The sequence below is a fragment of the Mercenaria mercenaria genome, chromosome 15 (genome assembly GCF_021730395.1).
Source record: "Mercenaria mercenaria strain notata chromosome 15, MADL_Memer_1, whole genome shotgun sequence".
Classification (NCBI taxonomy): Eukaryota; Metazoa; Mollusca; class Bivalvia; order Venerida; family Veneridae; genus Mercenaria; species Mercenaria mercenaria.
In genome coordinates, this window is record NC_069375.1 from 63,167,222 (window position 1) to 63,186,882 (window position 19,661).

The 19,661-nt window shown below is 36.9% G+C and overlaps 1 protein-coding gene across 4 annotated transcripts in view; it reads left to right on the forward strand.

Annotated features, from left to right (window-relative positions):
- The first annotated feature begins 1,091 nt into the window (after positions 1–1,091).
- The window catches only part of LOC123526585 (protein PRRC2C-like), a 45,305-nt gene continuing 26,735 nt past the window's right edge, over positions 1,092–19,661 (forward strand). For 3 of the 4 annotated variants that reach the window (XM_053525444.1, XM_053525446.1, XM_053525445.1), the window contains exons 1-21: positions 1,092–1,246; positions 1,956–2,130; positions 2,488–2,628; positions 2,877–2,983; positions 3,312–3,453; positions 3,933–4,142; positions 8,408–8,706; positions 8,898–8,977; positions 9,327–9,521; positions 9,806–9,862; positions 10,425–10,572; positions 12,623–12,724; positions 13,110–13,217; positions 13,605–13,853; positions 14,175–14,300; positions 15,474–15,711; positions 16,032–16,221; positions 17,065–17,301; positions 17,630–18,030; positions 18,305–18,477; positions 19,092–19,198. In XM_053525444.1, coding sequence (XP_053381419.1) covers positions 2,016–2,130; positions 2,488–2,628; positions 2,877–2,983; positions 3,312–3,453; positions 3,933–4,142; positions 8,408–8,706; positions 8,898–8,977; positions 9,327–9,521; positions 9,806–9,862; positions 10,425–10,572; positions 12,623–12,724; positions 13,110–13,217; positions 13,605–13,853; positions 14,175–14,300; positions 15,474–15,711; positions 16,032–16,221; positions 17,065–17,301; positions 17,630–18,030; positions 18,305–18,477; positions 19,092–19,198 — 3,425 coding nt within the window. In that variant the 5' untranslated portion in view covers positions 1,092–1,246; positions 1,956–2,015. The remainder of the gene's footprint in view (positions 1,247–1,955; positions 2,131–2,487; positions 2,629–2,876; positions 2,984–3,311; positions 3,454–3,932; positions 4,143–8,407; positions 8,707–8,897; positions 8,978–9,326; positions 9,522–9,805; positions 9,863–10,424; positions 10,573–12,622; positions 12,725–13,109; positions 13,218–13,604; positions 13,854–14,174; positions 14,301–15,473; positions 15,712–16,031; positions 16,222–17,064; positions 17,302–17,629; positions 18,031–18,304; positions 18,478–19,091; positions 19,199–19,661) is intronic. The other variant, XM_053525447.1, reaches the window with a different exon arrangement.

Sequence of the window (19,661 nt, forward strand, 5' to 3'; positions counted from 1 at the left end):
GTCTATCTCACACTGTCATCTGCTAAAGAATCAGTTACCCTCCAAAATGACCTCAAAATGTTAGTAGAGTGGGAGATTGAGTGGGATATGGAAATTAACCCCCTTCCAAATGTCAAGAGAATCACAAGAATGAAACATCATATTCCCACCCAGTACTACCTCCATGGAGTCCTACTCGAGTCAGTCATCTCGGCCAAATATCTTGACTTGGATATATCAAATAATCTTTCATGGGACGCCCACATTAACAGGTCAACAAAGAAAGCAAATCAAACGTTATAGTTTCTGTGCAGAAACAACAAGGTCAAATCTGAATCCATTAAGTCAGTGGCTTACCAGACGCTTATTAGACCGCAGCTGGAATTTGGCTCTGAAGTGTGGTCACCCTATACCCAAACCCTCCTAGACTAGATAGAGGCTGTCCAGAGATGTGCAGCCCGCTGGATCAAGGCTGACTACCGTCAAACCTGCAGTTTAACAGACATGTTACTATCCCTCAAACTTCGCCACCTTGATCTCAGACGTATTGACAGTAGACTTTCCCTTATGTACAAAGTCCACCATGAATTAGTTGTCATCCCCAAAGAAGGTTTTTTAGTTCCCTCCACTCGCCCAACACGCCACTTCCATTCCCTCAGTTACAAGATTTTCACGGCAACTACAGATTACTTAAAGTATTCTTTATTCCCCAGAACAGTGTATCACTGGAATTATCTCCTTCTTGCTGTTGTCCACCTCCCAACCCCTGAACAGTTCAATGCAGCGATTTGCTGTATTGATCAAAATAAAATCTGAAAAAAGATTCTTTGGAAGCAAAGAATGCAACCAAGCATAGATAGATAGGTAGGTAGGTGGATGCGTGGGTGGGTAGGTAGGTAGGTAGATGGATAGATAGATATCCCCAACTATTTGCTGCACATTTACAGCTGGGAGGACACACCGCAATAGGGGTAGCCAGGAATCAATCCCGGGACATTCACATCCTTAGGAAAGCGTCTTAGCCTTCTCCATGTATTTGTCGATCAGGATACCGACTACGGGACTTTAGTTAAAAACGAAATTTTTTCTGCATTGTGGGAGCGGACATGACGTCATTGCATCATTTACATACAATCGCCATTTTGGATTTTATATTAGCAGGAGCTAAGCTCTTGTATCCGTGAAATATCAAGGACATCGGCGCCTCTTTAATCTTAATCTCCATTATTTTATTGTCTTTAAACATTACCCATTGGAACGGACCGGTGTAAGTTTCATTTTGTATTTGTTTAGCTCTGCAATTGATCTCTGTTCTGAACCTAATTTCTAGGTCGAAGAGTTCATTTTGGACGCTCTTTCCTTTCTTCTCCGAAAAAAATGCGTCATAGAATTTAGTTCTGCATCTGTTGTTTTCTGATCGGGTTTCGGCTACATTTGAAAACGTTATGTTAATTGCAGACCTCTTTATTTTTAAAATGACCCAAGTTACTGTTGTTTGTGAATAGACGTTCCTCGAATTTTTTCGGGCCGGTCAATTTCAAATTCAATGAATTTGGTTCTGTAGATCAATCGGTCTAAAAATTGCAGTGTGAAGAAAGATTGCATTGTCGTTTCTACCGCTTACCATCGAAATATGGTGATCGATAAATGATAGCCTCACTATTTGCAGCAAACTGACTGGTGCTGATTAAATTTGACAGATTGGCCTTTCTTCTCTAAAAAAACAACAAACAATAGACTAGTGCCAGTAGTGGCTAGGGGTCTGGTAGTCTGGATAAAAGGGCACCTATAATAAACATTGCTTACACTATTGGCTTTCTCGTTTTGATAAATGCCTTCGCAATCATGACTTTGAAGTCATGGATTTTCTGTCTTAAAAATCTTTGTGAATCATAGCTTTTTGTTGGACATACCATTTTGAATCAGTGGGACTCGACTCCATTCAGATTATTATTTTTTTTGTTTTTTTCTTGCAGGTATAACGGTTCGTTCATAGGGTACTTGGCAAAAGTATCTCTGATGTATATCTTGACAAGATGTCCTCCTTCTCGGGGTTAGGCAATAAGGCCGACAAGAACAAAGGAAAGTTCACATCTATCAACATAAATACAATATATAAGGGCAAGAGTGTTGAACAGCAGAAGACACCAGGTAAGCAGAATTGGAAATGGGTTTGGCTGGGTTCAGATGGCAGGAAAACATACCGGGTATTGTGGGCATACTTGAGAGAATATAAATTAATAAATTCGAGCAAATGGTTTTATTAGATTTTATAAACAAACTGCTGTAGTATTTCAAACAGTTGTAAACTTTAAAAAAAATTTAAGTAGATTTTAAGCATTTTAAAAAGCATAACTTCTTTATTTATGTAGGTCATTCCATACTGCAGACATGTTAAGTAAACATGGCTTTATATGATTTCTTTGTATGTTTACTATTGTTTAGTTCCGATTCATATGCACTTTTTTTGTGATCATCTTGTTCTATGGTCAGTATTTGTATTTTCAGTTACTCGACAACATGGTTTGCAAAGCTTGGGTAAAGTGGGCAGCGTCCGGCGTATGCCGCCTCCGGCCAATCTACCAAGTCTGAAAAGCGAGAATAGCGGGAACGATCCGAACATAACATTAGTTCCAACAGGAGGAGCAGGTTTGTATTTGGAATTTTGACATTTTCAGACGTTGTGTTTATGGCAAGTGTGCTATAGGAAACAAGAGTTCAGTTACGCTTAAGTGGATATTTATGCTAGTTGGCGTAATGTTTATATTGAAATTATATTTTCCACAGTAAATTTTCTATTACCTGCCTGTATTGCAAGTGAAAATGTTGAGCCTGCCATTTCAGATTTCATAGTTTTCCTAGTTATTTTTACTTAGGAATATTTGCGTATTTTTCAGGATGGGGCAACAAGGAGAAAGAGGAGAAGGGAGGCAGTGGCAGTCCGCAGCCATCATCGCAGCAGCAGCAGGTTACTACAGCGCAATCTCTGGGGCAAACAAACAAAGTAGGTCTTGTTGCTTGATCTTCACATGTCAGTTGTTTTTTTCTAGCCGATTTGGGGTCGAAATCTTGGGTAGGTAAATATTTCTATTACAGAGAGACAAAAAAAAATCAGATATGCATCTGCGCCCACAAGGCGGTTCTCTTGTTTGGAGTACGGAAGTTTCAGTTAATTGGCGATGAAAACATGAGCTGTTACATTAGCACTAGTTCCGTTTCTTTACTCACATTTTCAGTTTATTCAACGGTTCAATAACAAGTTTACAATTTACTGATAGTGCACTACAATTGGGTATTGAAGATTGATGATTCATTTTATCTCTTATTTTCAGCCTGTAGTATCTGTCGCAGCAGTCACTGGTTCAGCGGCAGGGCCAGTACACACACCAACATCTCAACAGACACCAACAGCAGTATCAGCCACTGCAGGCACACCTGTAACTCCGGGGGGCACAAACAGTACTGGGGCAACAGGTTAGTACTTAAGATTGTTTTAAATCTAAATACATGGTAATCAATATGCTTATTGCTGTGTTATGCCAACAGTGATGATGGGTGCATTGAACAGCATGTTTTGTACATCATGTCCTATGTGACATCAGGTCCTATGTGACAAGGGCATATTGTAGTATTTTTTGCAGATGAAAAACAAATTTTCGGAAAAAAAACTATCTTGTAATTTTTAATAACATTGTTGTCAGGAAAAATGTCAGATGATGAGTGAGTTGGTCAGACGTTGATGGTGAAATCATCACTCGCCGTACTGATGACATTGTATTATTTGTAGTGCCAAAACCTTTAGGGAGCAAGTTATTTGCCTGACAATGTAAGGTTCAGAAATTAAGAAACATTAGTGCTTGAATTCATATAAACAAATAGAAATTTCTTTAAAGAAAAAATAAAAAAAAAATTATTTAGTTTAGAATGTTAATTACAAATGTTGCATTGTTAAGGTGGAGTGAAGTCATGGAGCAGCGTAACCATGGGAGAACCGGTGAAGAAGATAGTGGGGCACAAATCACCATACTTTCAAGACGAGTTTCCAACATTAGCGGCAAGTGGAACAGAAGGCACAGACAAGCCGAAAGACACGCCAGACAAAAAGGAAGGCGATACTGTAAAGGAGCAGCAGTATGGACCAGGGCCAAGCTTGCGTCCACAAAGTATGTGTTCTAGAATCTTAAAAGTTAAACTAATCAGTGTATGTAAACAGTAATGACAAGTATAATATTGTTGATCTATAAATCATGCTTGAAAAATTTTTTTTATAGGCTATGACAGATTGATGGGAGGTCTATAACTGTTTTCAAGAACGTTCAAATTATGGTCGTAGTTTGATTCAAAGAACTAATGTCTTGTATTGCTCTATGGTTGCTTCTGACAAATTTCAGTGAATAATTGCTATGTTAAAGTTTCCATGTATTTGGTCTCATGCAAAAGAATTACATTGTCAGTCATTGCTAGGTTTAAAGAGAAATGTTTGAATATATAAACTGTTGAAAACAAATCCTGGGTAAGATGAAAGGAACTTGAGTTAGAAAAGACAACAGAAAAAAATCAGTTGTAGGGAGGAAAAATGTCAGATGATGACTGAGTTAGTCAGATGTTGATGGTGAAATCATCACTCACCGTACTTATGACATTGTAGTATTTGTAGTGCCAAACCTGAAGGGAGCAACTTAATTGCCTGACAGAAAAAAGAAACATAAGTGCTAAAATTCATATTAGATTGTTTGGTATAAACAAATAGAAACTTTTTAAAAAAAGATAAAAACTTACTTAGTTTAGAATGTTTTAAAAAAAGGTAATTGATTTTGACAAACCTGCCTCCAGGGAAAATCCAGACCTCTGCAGGGCTCGGCAATTCTTTGAAAGTAAGTCATCCTTCAGGATGAGCTGCTTAAAACTTACTCTTGCCCTACTGCATTTTGTTATAGTCCTGTAAACCATTAAAAAACAAAGTACAGTGAAAATGTTGCGGAACTGGAATCTTGTTCAGTGCTTTCAAGCGTCTAGCTTGTGGCGTCATAATGCAGTACTACAGTATAGGAGAAGTCATTTATAAACAATAAGGCAATTTCGTTTCTGATCATGATGATGTTCAGTCTTTTCCACAATTACATTTTCATTGAATTTACTATTTTGGGTAAAAAAATGGCACTTGTACTACTACTACAGCAAGTTGCACTTGCCATGAGCCAATCCTACTAAATCCTGTATTTATGAGTTCACAAGTGCATTTGTGTAGCCCTTAACTGTCTGGACATTGGAAGCATTGTCTGTCCCAGCAAGCTAGTTGGCAAAAATAACCTGTAGTAGGCAGTAATTTAACCTCTAAGCAAAACTTCAGAATGAAATTAAAGGAAAATTATTGAAAAGAAGTCTTTAGTGGATTTGTTGAATGTTCCCAGAAAAAATCGCTTTGAAGTATGTTAAAAAAATAATGCCAGATGATGATTGGGTTTTCAGACGTAGATGGTGAAATTGTCACTCGCCGTACTGATGGCATTATAAATGTTTTTGACATGGCTGAAACATTTAATGAAAAATTTCAAAGTTGCTTGATATTTTTGATTGGGAAGCAAAATTTTTTTATACATCCAGGGCTCCAGATAAGATGCGTATTAATTAGCGTAAATTACGCTTTGAAATAATGCATATATACGCATGTTTGATAATTTTTAAGCATATAAAAACGTATATGAAATTACAGAAACGCATGCGATGACTATTTACTAGCGTAAACAAAATCTGAATCGTCTGGATGCTTTATGAAACAAAGCACGGTCATTAATTCTCCCACATTGAACATACACGCGCATTGAATGGTACTCTGTAAACCTAAGTAAAACTATATCATACACTCGTTGCCTACATAAATCAAATAGCTGGGAATTAGTAGTGTTTTTTAAAGCAGTGTCGATATAAAATATCAACTTCCAGTGCGGAGTAAATATTAAAAATGTCTCTTTCTAAGAATGTAAAAAGTGAACAAATGCTCTATCCATTCTTTAAACCAACAAAGATGTTCCCCAAAACATAGTTAAAGGTATATTGAATATTCTAGTTAATTCAGTAGTGAGTGTGAAGTCAAAGCATGTCAAGAGAGAAAAAGAAGCAAAAACTTGAATGCAGAATTGAAACTGAACTGAAAACAAGTTCATTGATGTTACATCCAATAAATGTGTTATAAAACCGATTTCTGTTTTTTTTTTTTCACATTTAAAAATTTTGAAGAGTAAAATTAATCCTAGTCAGTTTCAAATTTTACCATTTTACTCCTTCACAAAAATTATAAGTAAATACTCACAGGCCAAAAAAATATCTGGAGCCCCTGTACATCTTATGCCCACAATAGTGAAAAGAAAATCAGTGTACTGCCATAGTTGCATTTTGGAGGCTAGCAAAATTCTGAAATCTCTGTAAATTTTGCTGACTTAATATAACCCCAGCCTTGATATAAACGTGAAGAAAGGTCCTTTGTTTTTATAGTGATCATTTCTAGACAAAGTATGTTGTAGGAGGGTAAAATGTCAGATGATGACTGAGTTAATCAGACGTTGCAGTGATTTTTTTTGCGTATTTTTACTGCCGAATATCGGCACTTTCCCCTCGCCAAAATAGGCCATTTTTTCCCAAAAAATCGTCAATTTTTCCCCTAAAAAAGGGAGGTTTTCCCCCCTCAAACTACAAGATTTTATTTCCAAAATGTAACAGTTTATATTCAGGCGTGAGATCAGCGATATCTAACATGAAATTGGCAGAAATGGCATCAAAAACGTCCTTTTTAAGATCAAAATCGCATCAAGGTTACCGTCGCGAAAACGCGTGACAAACAAAATATTGCCGATTTTCAAGAGAAATATGCACTTTAGTCGGTTTAAATATGTTCCATTATGTCATTTAATCATTTATGGTAATGAAAAATGACAATATCTCTCCTAGTTTTTGAAAAATTGGAGATCAAAATCGCCGCGATTGTACCGTATTTCGGATAGTCAAAATTTCGGACGTTATCAAATTTCAAGGGCATGAAGTGAAAATTGATAAATACAATTATTACAAGTTGTATTGGTGTCTTAATTTATTTTATCACCCAAAAATTTCACGATTTTAAATCCAAAAGTGGTTTTGAAAAAATATAAACTCTTCAAACAACATTCAGTAAGGAAATGTACAGATTTATATCACTTAGTATAGAAATTAAACATATTTCTATTTTTCCCAATTTGGGGAATTATCGCGCTTATTTTCCCAATTCAGCGGGCACAGGCACCTTTATTTTTTCAAAAAAAAATCACTGCGTTGATGGTGAAATCATCACTCGCCGTACTGATGACATTCTACACATATTTTTTTCAAATAGTGACAGTTCTTGATATTGTTAAAATTTTGCTGACCCAATATAACCCCTGCCTTTATATAAACATGAAGAAAGGTCCTTTGTTTTTATAGTGATCATTCCAGTGATTTTTTTCCATCTTTAATAGAGTCTGATTTACAGAACCTTTCCCAACTGAAAACAATGACAATTTTCCCCATCCCCAACAAAGACCTAAAAAAAACTCATTGCATTCCTAGACAAAGTCTGTTGTAGGAGGGTAAAATGCCAGATGATGACTGAGTTTATCAGACATTGATGGTGAAATTATCACTCGCCGTACTGATGGCATTCTACACAAATTCTTTTCAAATAGCATGGTTCGTACAGGTCTTGAAAAGTACTTGAATTTGATGTCTAGTACTTGAAAACTACTTGAATTTGAAACTGCCAAAAACTCCTTGAAAAGTACTTGAATTTTGAAGAAAAAAAAACGAGAAATTTTTTATAAATTGTCCTTGAATTGATGTTCTGCGAATAGAAAATCAGAAAAAAACAAAACAGGTCAGACCAAAATATCGAAAAAAAGACAAACAAATGACACCTATCTTCAACACGGCTTACCGATGAGTAAATGATAGCATGGTACGGTACCGGGGGGGGGGGGGGTTTAGTACTCTAAACGCAATTATCACATTGCGGAATTGTATCGGTGCCGAATTGAAGGTAATTTCTGGGTTATTTTAGCGGTGTTTATTTTATAGAATATCAACAGAATTCATTAGTAAAAGAAATAAATGCGACAAATGCGATTTTTTAGTCCTTGAAAATGGGGGAAAAATTCTTAAAAAGTACTTGAATTTTTTTTTGAAAGTTCTGTATGAAACATGAATAGGCTTTCCCAGGGGCGGCAAAATCTGATTTTGACTTGCTTGTCCGTTTTTGTCATTTGCTATTTTTCACTTGTCCGTATGATAGTTATATAGTAAATTTCACTTGTCCGTACAAGCTTTGGGACAACCTGGGCAATACGGACAATTGAATTTGCCGCCCCTGCTTTCCCTCTTCTTTTTAACAGCAGTTACAGTTCTTGATATTGTTTTTTAGATGTCGGGAATTGGAAGGAAGGAGGAGGTCGTGGCGCCATGCAGCAGCCCTCGCCCAGCAAAGATGTACAATCTGGGCAGTCATCTGGCCTAGAAAACCAGACCGAAACACAGCCGAATGGCCCCCAGATGTCCGGTGGAAGTGGTGCCGCTGGAGACTCCCCGCTGGTGCCTCAAATGCCCGGCACTGCTGCCGGGATTCCATTGAGGCCAGGGGGTGCCCAGGGCCAGGGTGGACCAATGATGGGTCCACCACCGTATGGCATGCCACCTGGGTACAGGGGCATGATGCCACCTTATGTAAGTTTTTTGGGAGTCAAAACTTGTATAAATTGAAACATAAAATATTTTATGTACTTAAACCATAATTATGGCTATTGCTTTAAGATAGTTAAGATTTACATGTAAAGAGAAAAGAGAGTCTGTTCTTCGAGATTGATTAGTGTTTTGAATTAATTTGGCAATAACAGGTTGTTTCCTCTAAATTACAGATGTATAGAGGGTTCCCACCTTACCCACCGCCAAATTTTCAAGGGATGCCACCAAGACCACCATATCCTTACGATGGAAGGTAAAAATTCAGTGTTTTATATATCTAAAAAGATTATGAGAGGATTCTGGAAGATTCTTTTGAATTTCAGTTAAATGTTTTGGCAGTGTGTGTGCCCCTTGAAAGTATCAGTGTCTCCTTTATTTCTTCTTACATTATCATTTAAGGGACTAAGTCACACCATTGTAGGTATAATGTTCTTATTTGAGTCAGAGATTTTTTCCCTTAAACTTTTCACTCTTGAAAGTAAAATGTAGTTACCTTTTTGCTGAAGTGGCAAGTGCTGTTGAAACTACTTAACATCACAGATAGTTTTTTAGCTGAGGTGACAAAATATTGTTCATACTTTGGTATTTCTAATCAATTACAGATTTGCTCGGCACCCTCCCCCACACATGCCGCCACAGCGTCCAAGCGGAGAGAAGACCGACGAAGATGAAGAGAAGAGAGAAGATTATAAGAGACCTGCTATTATCACCGACAAAGATATTAAGGACTTTGATGAAATTCTGCATCTGGATTCCAATGGTGGTTGGGCCAGTGCACAAGGAGAAATAGACTACAGGTTTGAAATTAATTTAAAACATATTCTTAAATGGGGCAAAGGCAGTTGAGTATGGCTTTGTATTAAAAGTGTTTTAAAAAGGGAGGAACTAGGTCTCTGTTATTGTTGTGTAACTCAAATTAACTTGCCCGACCAATTGTCTCAAGTGAATTCAGAAGCATGATATTTCTCCTAGCCTGCTGTTGGCAATCAATGTTCCTTCACTGTGAAAAACAAACATGTTTGAGTTTTTGAAGTGGCCATTTGGTCTCTTGACGTTTAGCTCATTTTTCTCCTAATTTCAGTGAAAAGCTGGTTTTCAGTGATGAAGAAGATGATAATGGTGAGCCTGGAAAGCGAAGGTAACTATGTTTTGGAAAGAAATTCTTGGTAATAACTAGTAATACCTGAAATAACTTGAATTCTGCATGAGTTATGCATATATAATTAATCCAGATTTCGTCAGAAGAAACTCCAGTAGGTCAAGAAAGGATAGCAAAAGGTTTGTCAAATATTCTGGTTTTTGGTAACTGCTTAACATTTAGCCAGCTAAATTTTTAAAATGGACTGGTCCATTATTCAGTTTGGGCTGTTACAGTGTACCATTAATTATTTGAAGGCGTATTCATGAAAAATTCACTGACTGAACAGCGGACAGTGCAGACCATGATGTGCAGGCTGATCTTGGTCTGCACTGGTTGCTATTTTGGTCTGCACTGGTCGCAAAGGCAGAATCACTTGCTGCTAGCAGGCTAAAGGTTAATACATCCTCCACTTTAGATTTATGTTAAGAGGTTGTTGCTTACCTTAGGAGTGTACAAAATTTAGGGTCACCAAATGTTATGTAAGTAACTGATTTAAAGGATGTAAGCCCAGGAGAATTGAGGCAAAGGTTTTATATTTTGTTTGTTATATCTCTTGCAGTAGAAAGAGTAAAGGGGAAAAATCTCAGCAGCAACAACTACAACAAAACGTACAGCTAGAGAAAGAGGGTATGGAGGATGAAAGGAAGGAGAAGAGAAAGGCAAGTGATAGCGTAGAGACCGAGGAAGTCAGTGAGGACGGGTACAAGGTAAAGAGCAGCAACTGTCCATGTTAACAGCCACTCAGCCACTACTACCCACTCTTGCTGTGCAGCACTTGACTCCTCCTTTTTTTTGTTGACTTCTGTAGCTTGGAATTGGAGAGCTGAATGGAAGACTTGTCAAGTTTTTCATTCAGCGCTGGAGATATTACTCTTGCATTGCCCCTAGACTCTTGTAGCTGCTTTCCATCTAGGCTTGGCCTCAAACGTCTTTTCCTTAGGCACTGTCTACCCAGTATAAGTTTATCAAGGTCACAGTAGTAGCAGAAACCTTTGCTTTATAGCTTTTGAGTATAACACTTGGAGCTGTTGTGTAAGTGGGGTTCTTGCCAGATTGTTGAAAGATTCTGTTAGGGTTGAAAAGAGATTCTGTTAAGTGTGAAAAGGGCTTTCTTATTGCTTCCTCAAGTTGGATGTGCACATATTTGTGACTGAGTGTTTAACTTGTAGCTAGTGAAGAAAATACTGTCTTTTGTAGTTGATCAGTTTCTTCTGCAATAAAATAATTCATCTTCTGCATAATTCCAAATGCTTATTACTAACTTAACAATTAACAGTCGATCATAGGTTGAAAAAGGGAATAAATCAGAGGGTTCGCACAGTCTTGAAAAGTTAATAAAATTTTATGTATGTTCTCCAAAAGTTGTTAAAAATAAAAGATCATTATTAAGATAGGATTAGAAAGTCCTCTGATTGAGTGATGTTTTGTAAATTTTATTAACTGTGTGGAGAAACGATAAGAAAACGTACACGGGTGACCATATACATGTATATACAGTGGAAATAATTATACATGTGTATTGATGTTGAACTAGTAGTGGTATGAAAACACTGGTTTCTAGCTTGCACACTTTCCACTGTGTGAAGTTTGCATCCGGGAATTTTTCATCATCTGTTTACTGTTGTCAGATAGTCTTGTTTTGATAAAAAGTAAAGACGTTCCCATGATTGAGTGAGTTGACAATAAATCACAAAATGCAGATATTGTCAGCATAGACAGAACAGTTAACATAATTAAACTTCACTACCCTCTACTAAATTGTCACATATACTTCCTCCTCTCTTGTCTTGTTTTGAAAAATGGGATTTCATGGAAGTGACACACTGCTGATAAAAGTAAATTCCTAAAAATGTAGAAAAATTGGTCTGTAAAAAAAGTTTTTAAAAAGTCATGAATTTTTTGTCTGTCAGTGTTTGAACCCTAAATTGCGTCTTAAATGTGGTTGAGGACCAAGAAAGATATTTCATGGCTGCTCTTTATTCTGACACCTTGACTGGATTCAGATTTTTTTGCATGATTTTGTGCATGTATTCATGTTTTTGCTGTTTCCTTTGTTCTGCTTATAAATGCATGTTATAAATTATCGTGTGTATATGTGTTTGTGAGATTTTGTTTGGGCATGTTCTTGTTTGACTTTGTGTTTTCACAATCCCAAGGTACTGTGTAGCATGAATTTTTGTTTTGTGTACATGATATACTTCCTTTGTCGTGTTTGAATGTTTTGGTTACTAGTTTTGTAGTTATAGACAGTATGTGTACAATGTTTTTAGAATTTGGTTGAAGAGTGGATTTTTACCACATTTCACTTCGAACTTTTCTTTGTTTTCATGTTACGTATTTTTGTACAGGTTTTGATTTTTGCTGTAACCATTGTGGTGTGTGATTTTGCAGTTTATTTAATATCTCTCTAAATTTCCTTGCATGTTAAAATGTTATATTTCGTTCAGCCACTTGTTAGTTTAAATTATGAAAGATGAATTATCCCTCTAAAGTAGATTGACAATATTTGTTGTGAGGGACTATTTAATTGTTGTAAACCTAACATAGAATTTACTGAAGAAATAAAAAGGCATGTAGTATATTAGAGCAAGTTATTCCAGAAATCATGAATTAGGTGTATTAACTGATTCAGTTTTCTCTGAGAAATGTTCATTTGAAATCACTGTTATTTTAATGGTGTTCTGCCTAAAAAACGAAAGCAAGTTGACCCAGTATGGGTTAAAAGAAATCTTACATTTAAATTGTATTTTAAAACAGGTTAGTGAAGGACAGTCCCCTGGTCCAAGGGAAGCATGGGGTCCTGCTGGACCCATGCATCCACAGTTCCGTGGTAGACCACCTCACCCAGCCATGGATGGGGTATGTACATGTTGTTATATATATGTAACTCTGCAATATGTTTCTACAGTGAAAGAACTGTGTTAGTATAGATATTGATTCTTTATCTGTTGAAAGCAGGGAAGTGGAAGTAGAAAACGCTTATTAAATGTAGTCTTGAATAAATTACCTGAAACAGATGAAATCAGATAACACAAGTCAGTGAAAAAAACATTTTTTAAAATGTCTCTTACATGCTTCCTGTTCACATAAAGCTTAAGAATAGCTGAGAAATAGCACTTTTATATCAGTATTTTTTCAGAAGAGAATTCCAGGCAGAACTTTGAGAGATGTTCTAGGCTACCCTTTGACATTTTGTAAGTAGTATTTGGTCTAACAGCTAATCAAACATATTGATTTATTGCAGCGTGGAGGCTGGCAGATGCCACCATTTGATTTTATGGGACCAAGAGGGCCATACCCACCACCTTACAGAATGGCAATGCCTCCCCAAGGTCCACCTCAGCCAGGACAGGTACATTGCTATCATTTACATTCAGTTTTTCTACATGAACAGTGGAACTTAAAACTTTATAGAGCCTTAAACACACTTACATACACATAGAAATTGTTCACAAACAATATCATGTAGACATTGCTCATTCAAAGTTAATGATATTTTACCTTGAAATCACTGGTTTTGCTTCACAAACTGGTAAATTTTGCAGGAGATTTTCTGTTTATAAATTTATCTGTCAGTACATCCTGTAGATACAATATTTTACGTTCTTATTTAGGCAGGAACAAATTGTATGTCTTTAGTTCAAAATGCGATATAAGTTAAGTGTTGAGCATGATAATTAGTAATTGTAATGCAGTTTAAATTGCTGTTCATATAATATATAACATGTTTCATGAACAGAGACCTCCGTTCCCTGGACATCCACCTCCACAGCAGGGTGGAACCAGTCCAAGCAAGAAGGGAGATGATGATGATGAGATGTGGCGGCAGAAACGTCAGGAGAGGAACCAGGAGTTCTCGACAGCGATAGAGAGAGCGAGGCAGAGACGTGAGGAAGAAGAGAAGAAAATGGAGATGGAGAGAAAGAAAGCTGCACAAGAGAAGTTGAAAGCTCTTGATGAACGAACAAAGAAGAAAGATGAAAATAAGGTAGGCCCCTTATTACAACTTGCTGATCTGTTTAAATTATTCATACAATTTTTTTTCTGGGTGCACAAAATCACATGGGAGTCTCTTCTTATTTGAAGATAAAACACTAGACACCATTTATTGGGTTTTAGATATTTCACAAGTTATCTTGTTTTAAAATTTCTCTTATAATAGTTTATGGAAATTTTCAACAGCTTAAATTGGCAGTTTGACAAAAATCTGGGAACTATTGCAAACGTTTGTTAACTTGATGTTTTGAATAAAGTTGAAGGTAGTCTTAACAAAATACAAGAAAGTTCATGTTTGTTCTTTAAATTTCAGTCGGAGACTGAAGGTGACGAGGGTGATGCAGACAGTAAGGTAGAGACACGGTCGAGTAGAACAAGTGAAAGTGAGAGTGACAAAGGTGATAGACCACTGTCCAGGGATGGACAAAAATATCCACAGGTATTTTATATAGCTGAAATATAACAGTTTTCCTAGAGCCACTTTCCTATGATACCGTTCAAGATAATGGAGACTGAAAGATCTGTGGCTATGACTTGATTTGAATAGTATCCACATTCACTTCAAAAACAAGGAAAGTGACAGCCATGAAGTAAATTAAATTCCTTGGACAAAATATCAAAACAACATTATACCCATTTGCGATAGGAATATTGGATTTGATTTCAAGCATATTCTTAACATTTTTCACACATCTAGCCAGATGAAATTCCATGTTGAAACACATGATATAGTACATGTATATTGAAGCATACAACCACTGCCAAAGAACTTGCATGTTGAAAGTGTCTCTTTGGGCTAATTGTGGTAGAGCTTACCAGTTGCTTATTGCAGAAGCAAGGTTAAAAAAATTACTCGTTGCTTACATTGCATTTGAAAGCTTTGGTCTCTTTTGGTGGTTTTCAATTTTTTTTTAAAAAAAATCCTATCATTTTAACAGGCTGGAATTTGGTGTCCTGGATAAAAAATCTAAAATGTTTTTGTGCAACAGCAGACTAAGCTTGTTAATTGCATGAATGTAAAACACAGGAAGTCACTACTTTTGTTTCTAACATTTTATAGTTACTTACATTTACATGTACATACAGATTACTAATAATTATGATGGTAACTTTTAATTAGAGCAAAGTGCTTATATCTCCTCTAAAAAACATTGAAAGTACATAACTGAAAAACATCTAATTTTGTGAGCACGAAGTGTCGTTATTTTGACCAAAACAGCTGCTGTTCCATTGGGATATAGGCATTTGTGGATTTGTGGTTTTTGAAAATAAAATAATTGAGAATTTAATGTTCATTTGGGATTAAATTTCATGTATTAGCCAAACCATGAAGTGTATGAATATTAGTCCTTCACAAATTATATATACTGATTTCACAGTGGCTGAATACATGTGCACAAATTGTTGTTTTGGAATTTTATGAAAATATGTTCCTTATTACAAGAGATTGTAATGTTGAAAATTGTCCTGTCCTGTATTGGTTATAACATGGTGGATTTGTTACAGTTATGGGTATACACCCAAACACTGAACTGTAGAAAAACTCGAAAAAAAAATCATCAGATTAAGTATGAATTTCAAATGTAGATTGAAGGTTTTGTTTTAATTTCAGACTTCTCATAGTAAAAGTTACTCCAGAGTTCCACCAAGGTTCCAGAAACAGCACTCCGGTGGAGATCAACCTCACTCGCCACAGACCTCTCAGCCTGGTCCCACCTCACCACAGCCAATGCCAGCACAGATGAGACCTGGCCAGGGACCACCATCACCTTGGGGACCCTATCCTTGGGGTGCTATGCCACCACACCCATTCATGGGCTATGGTCCAAGACCACCCATGGATATGCAAGGTAAGATTCTAGGACAGTTTTGATATCGAATATTGTCTGTTGTAGGCCAAGCCAATATACCTTGATGGAAAGGAAGAGAATGTTACAGTTATATGGTACCTCATAGCTTAAACACAAATTTTGAAGGTCAGCAGTTAAAATTGATGAATATCATGTAGGAATTTTGAAAATGGAGGTGATAAAAATAGTTGTTCAGTATTGCATAGGTATCCACATGGTTTTCAGAGCCCGTTTTTTGTATGTAAGGAAGCTATATATGACAAAGATAAACCATTATGTTCCCTTTCCTATGTAAGTAGAGTCTAAGTCAACAATTTCAGGTATGCCAATGTACCCTGGTGTTCGCCGTAGTCGGACAGACAGTCACGGCTCAGGGACAGAGAGCCAAGAAGAGGCTAGGGAGGAGGCACGTAGAGCTGGGTTCCATCCTCACTTTGAGGATATGAGGAGACAGCAGTACATGGAACAGAGGTTGTACCAGGATTACGAGAAAATGGAGGATTACAGAAGGTATGTAAAGCTGAGTTCATATAGTATAGGTGGCTGATTTTAGTTGCACCTTTTTTTCAGGATCAGAAGTACAGAGAAATCATTTAACTGGAATGTTAACAGAATTGAGCCATGCCATGGGAAAACCAACATAGTGGGTATGCGACCAGCATGGATCCAGACCAGCCTGCGCATCCGCTCAGTCTGGTCAGGATCCATGCTGTTCGCTAATAGTTTCTCCAATTCTAATAGGCTTTAAAAGCGAACAGCATGGAGCCTGACCAGACTGCGCGGATGCGCAGGCTGGTCTGGATCCATGCTGGTCGCAAACCCACTATGTTGGTTTTCTCATGGCACGGCTCAGATGAGGTTTTCTGTTCATTTACCTAGGTTCCAAGCTCTGAGAGATCAGATAATACAATCCCGAGACGGCTGATAATTTGTTGTAGTTTTATGTCTTGTGAAAATAATGAAAAAAGATTCTGATACAATGTCAGATTTATTTCATAGAGTTTCCAAAGTAGTTGTACAGTTGCATTTGGCACTTCCTGTTCCAGGAAATGGTAACTGGTGGCTCCCCCAGTCAGCTCAGTAGAGCTCAATACTAAGAATTTAAGATGGTGCAAGTATATACTGACAGGAGGATGTGTCCTTGATGACTAATATATGTCTGGTCATTTTTTAACTGAGTATTACTCATGTTTGAAATTGGGTTACCTGTGGTTTTCTGAAAGTGAACAAGTCGGTAGGGAAAAAATGTCTAGAAATTCTTGTTAAGCTAACTGGCTGTTGTTTGGTCACAGGAATACTGTTGAAAAATGGCATTGAAGCTAGATGAAAAAAAAGTTGTGTAAATATTTTCAGGGATTATGACAAGGCAAATAAGAGTATGGAATACTACCTACATAACAGTGGTCAGTATGAAGATATCTCTGATCAGGAAAATGAGAATGACTTTATCGAGCCCGAGCCCAAACAGCCAGTCATACAGAAAGATCCGTTTGAGGACAGCTCTGACAGGGATGAGAGACGCACACCATCTGACAAGGGAGACAGAATTACTGAACAAGAGCACAGGACATTGCCCGATGTGAAAGAAAGGTATTGTATGATTGATTTGATAATGGAATCCTATACTATAGAGTAAGGGAAGGATTAGGAGATTTTCCTAAAATAGATATTATGTTGACAGAGTAACTTACGATAAAAAAATGGGTAAGTTTTCAGTCTATTGAAGTTGTTCAATTCCTTGTGACTGAATTTTGGAAATGATATTGGCAGTCATGAAACCTTTTCAAACCAGAAGATAACTGTTAAAATCTCTAAATTTATAAAGCAATTGGAAAGTCCACTTTAGATAGGCATTGTGGTTAAGTGATTAAGACTGGTCAATAAAAGCATGTTTTCAGCGCTAACCATGTATTTTTAGGGAAGAAAAGAAATTTGAGGAGAAGGAATCAAGGGAAGACAAGTTTGACAGTCGTCAGAAAGATCGTGATGTTCCAAGTCAAAGAGACAAAGGTAGAGATAGGAGAACAGACAGACAGACATCTAGAGAAAGTGATAAAGAGAGATCTGATAAGAGAGATGGTCCAAGCAGGACAGACAAAATTGACACTAGGCATGAGAAATCTGATAAACAGGAGGTTAGGGAAAGATCGGACAGCAAACGTGATAATTACTTTGAGAAAGCTGATAAGGTGGAGAAATCTCGAGATAAGATGGATAGACAGGATAGAGGTGATAGGCGGGACCGAGGTGATAGAAGGCGGAGAGACAACGATAACATTTGGCAAGGGGGTTTTAGACAAGATGAGGGCAGACCTCACAGTAAGTTATATTCTTTCTCTTCATCAGAATTTAAGAAAAAAAGCATAATTGTGAGATGAGATGGTGTCTTTGTAAGAGTAGCAACTAATAATCCAGTGTTCACCAAACTTGGGTCATAGTGTTTATGGGCATAATGTTTCAAATGAAGTTAATAATGGGCATATTTTATGACAAATTGCCATGCTTGTATTATGAGTTTGAACTACCTTTGTATAAAAGATTCTTTTCCACGAAATTGGTCATGTGAAGCTGAGAAATTTTTATTTGCTTTCAGAGCGTGATCATTACAATGCTCCACCTCCAATCACGATGCGGGAATCACAGCAAAATACTCCACCACGCAGTAACTTTGTGTCCCTGAAGAGACCAGCCTCCACTCTGTCCAAGTCAGACTCTAGAGAATCTCCAGCAAGTGATAAAACAGATGATCAGGCCGCCGGCAATAAGGTACAGTTTTTCCGTAGTAAACTTAACACTATAAGTTGTGGAGTCTTGCTAATTTGATCAGTAATAAAAAAAAGTTTGGTCAGTAATTTTATTTTATTATAGAATGAGAGATAAAGGAGATATGGCGCATGGAAGTATCTTGTAGGAAAACCAGTGCTGAGAAGTGGTGCCCAGATATTTACATGTAAATGGGGGCCTCCAAAGGCAGTCCTAAAGGTTGCCTAGATTTTTTGTTAATTGCCCCTTGAAACATTGAATAGTGTGTAGAATTCTTTCATGTGAGGAAATGCAAGTTAGCTTACGGAAACTTAGTCAGTGGTTTTTACCAAAGTGCCCCCAGTGCCTGATATAATGCCTGGAGGGCCTTCATTAAAAGTTGGAAAGTAGCATAATGACCTAAAAAATTGTTTGTATGATTTGAAACCAATTAAAACAAAACAGTAAGTTTTCATTAGAATTGTGGTCTAGAGAAAGCATTAATTTAAACATGTCATATACACTGTAAAATTATAAGTCTTCCAGGTGTCCAGCTTTCGTGCGTGTCCCAGTTTATGCCCACAAAAATAATTTCACTGTATGAGATACAAAGCTTTTACTAAATTTTGTTTATGTAGGATCAGAACAAAGATATGAACAAATCAACTGTTAGTAAAGATGAGGTTACCAAGGAAATGCCTGACAAAGACAACAAACCAGAACAATCTGAAGACAAGAAGGAAAAGTAAGCATTTATTTGGTATATTTGGTATGAAAAAGATGGAGATGGTTTAATGTGTTATCGAGTGAAATACGAACAAACAGGGTTTCAAAGCAACATGTTAGATTGTGGTTGAAGCAGCTGATGAAGTCTTCTTTGAATCTGAAGTTTGCTTATCATGGTTACGTGGTTAACAAAAATGTAAATGAAACTAGGGTGGTAACATACATGTATTAGTAACAGTTTTAATGGAATGTTTGGAGGGACATGTTTGTTCTACCTCATTAATGACAACCAGTCACCTTGACAAAATTTATCTAAAATCTAACTTCCACAGAGCTCTGCAATTCTGTTCATATGTCTATTTATAATGTTTTGTCAGTCCGAGTATCAAATGGTGGATTTCAGTTCTAAATAAGTATACATATGTAGGAACTGTTGTTAACCTGAGAGAAGATCATCAGTTTGCAATGATGTGTGTCAATAT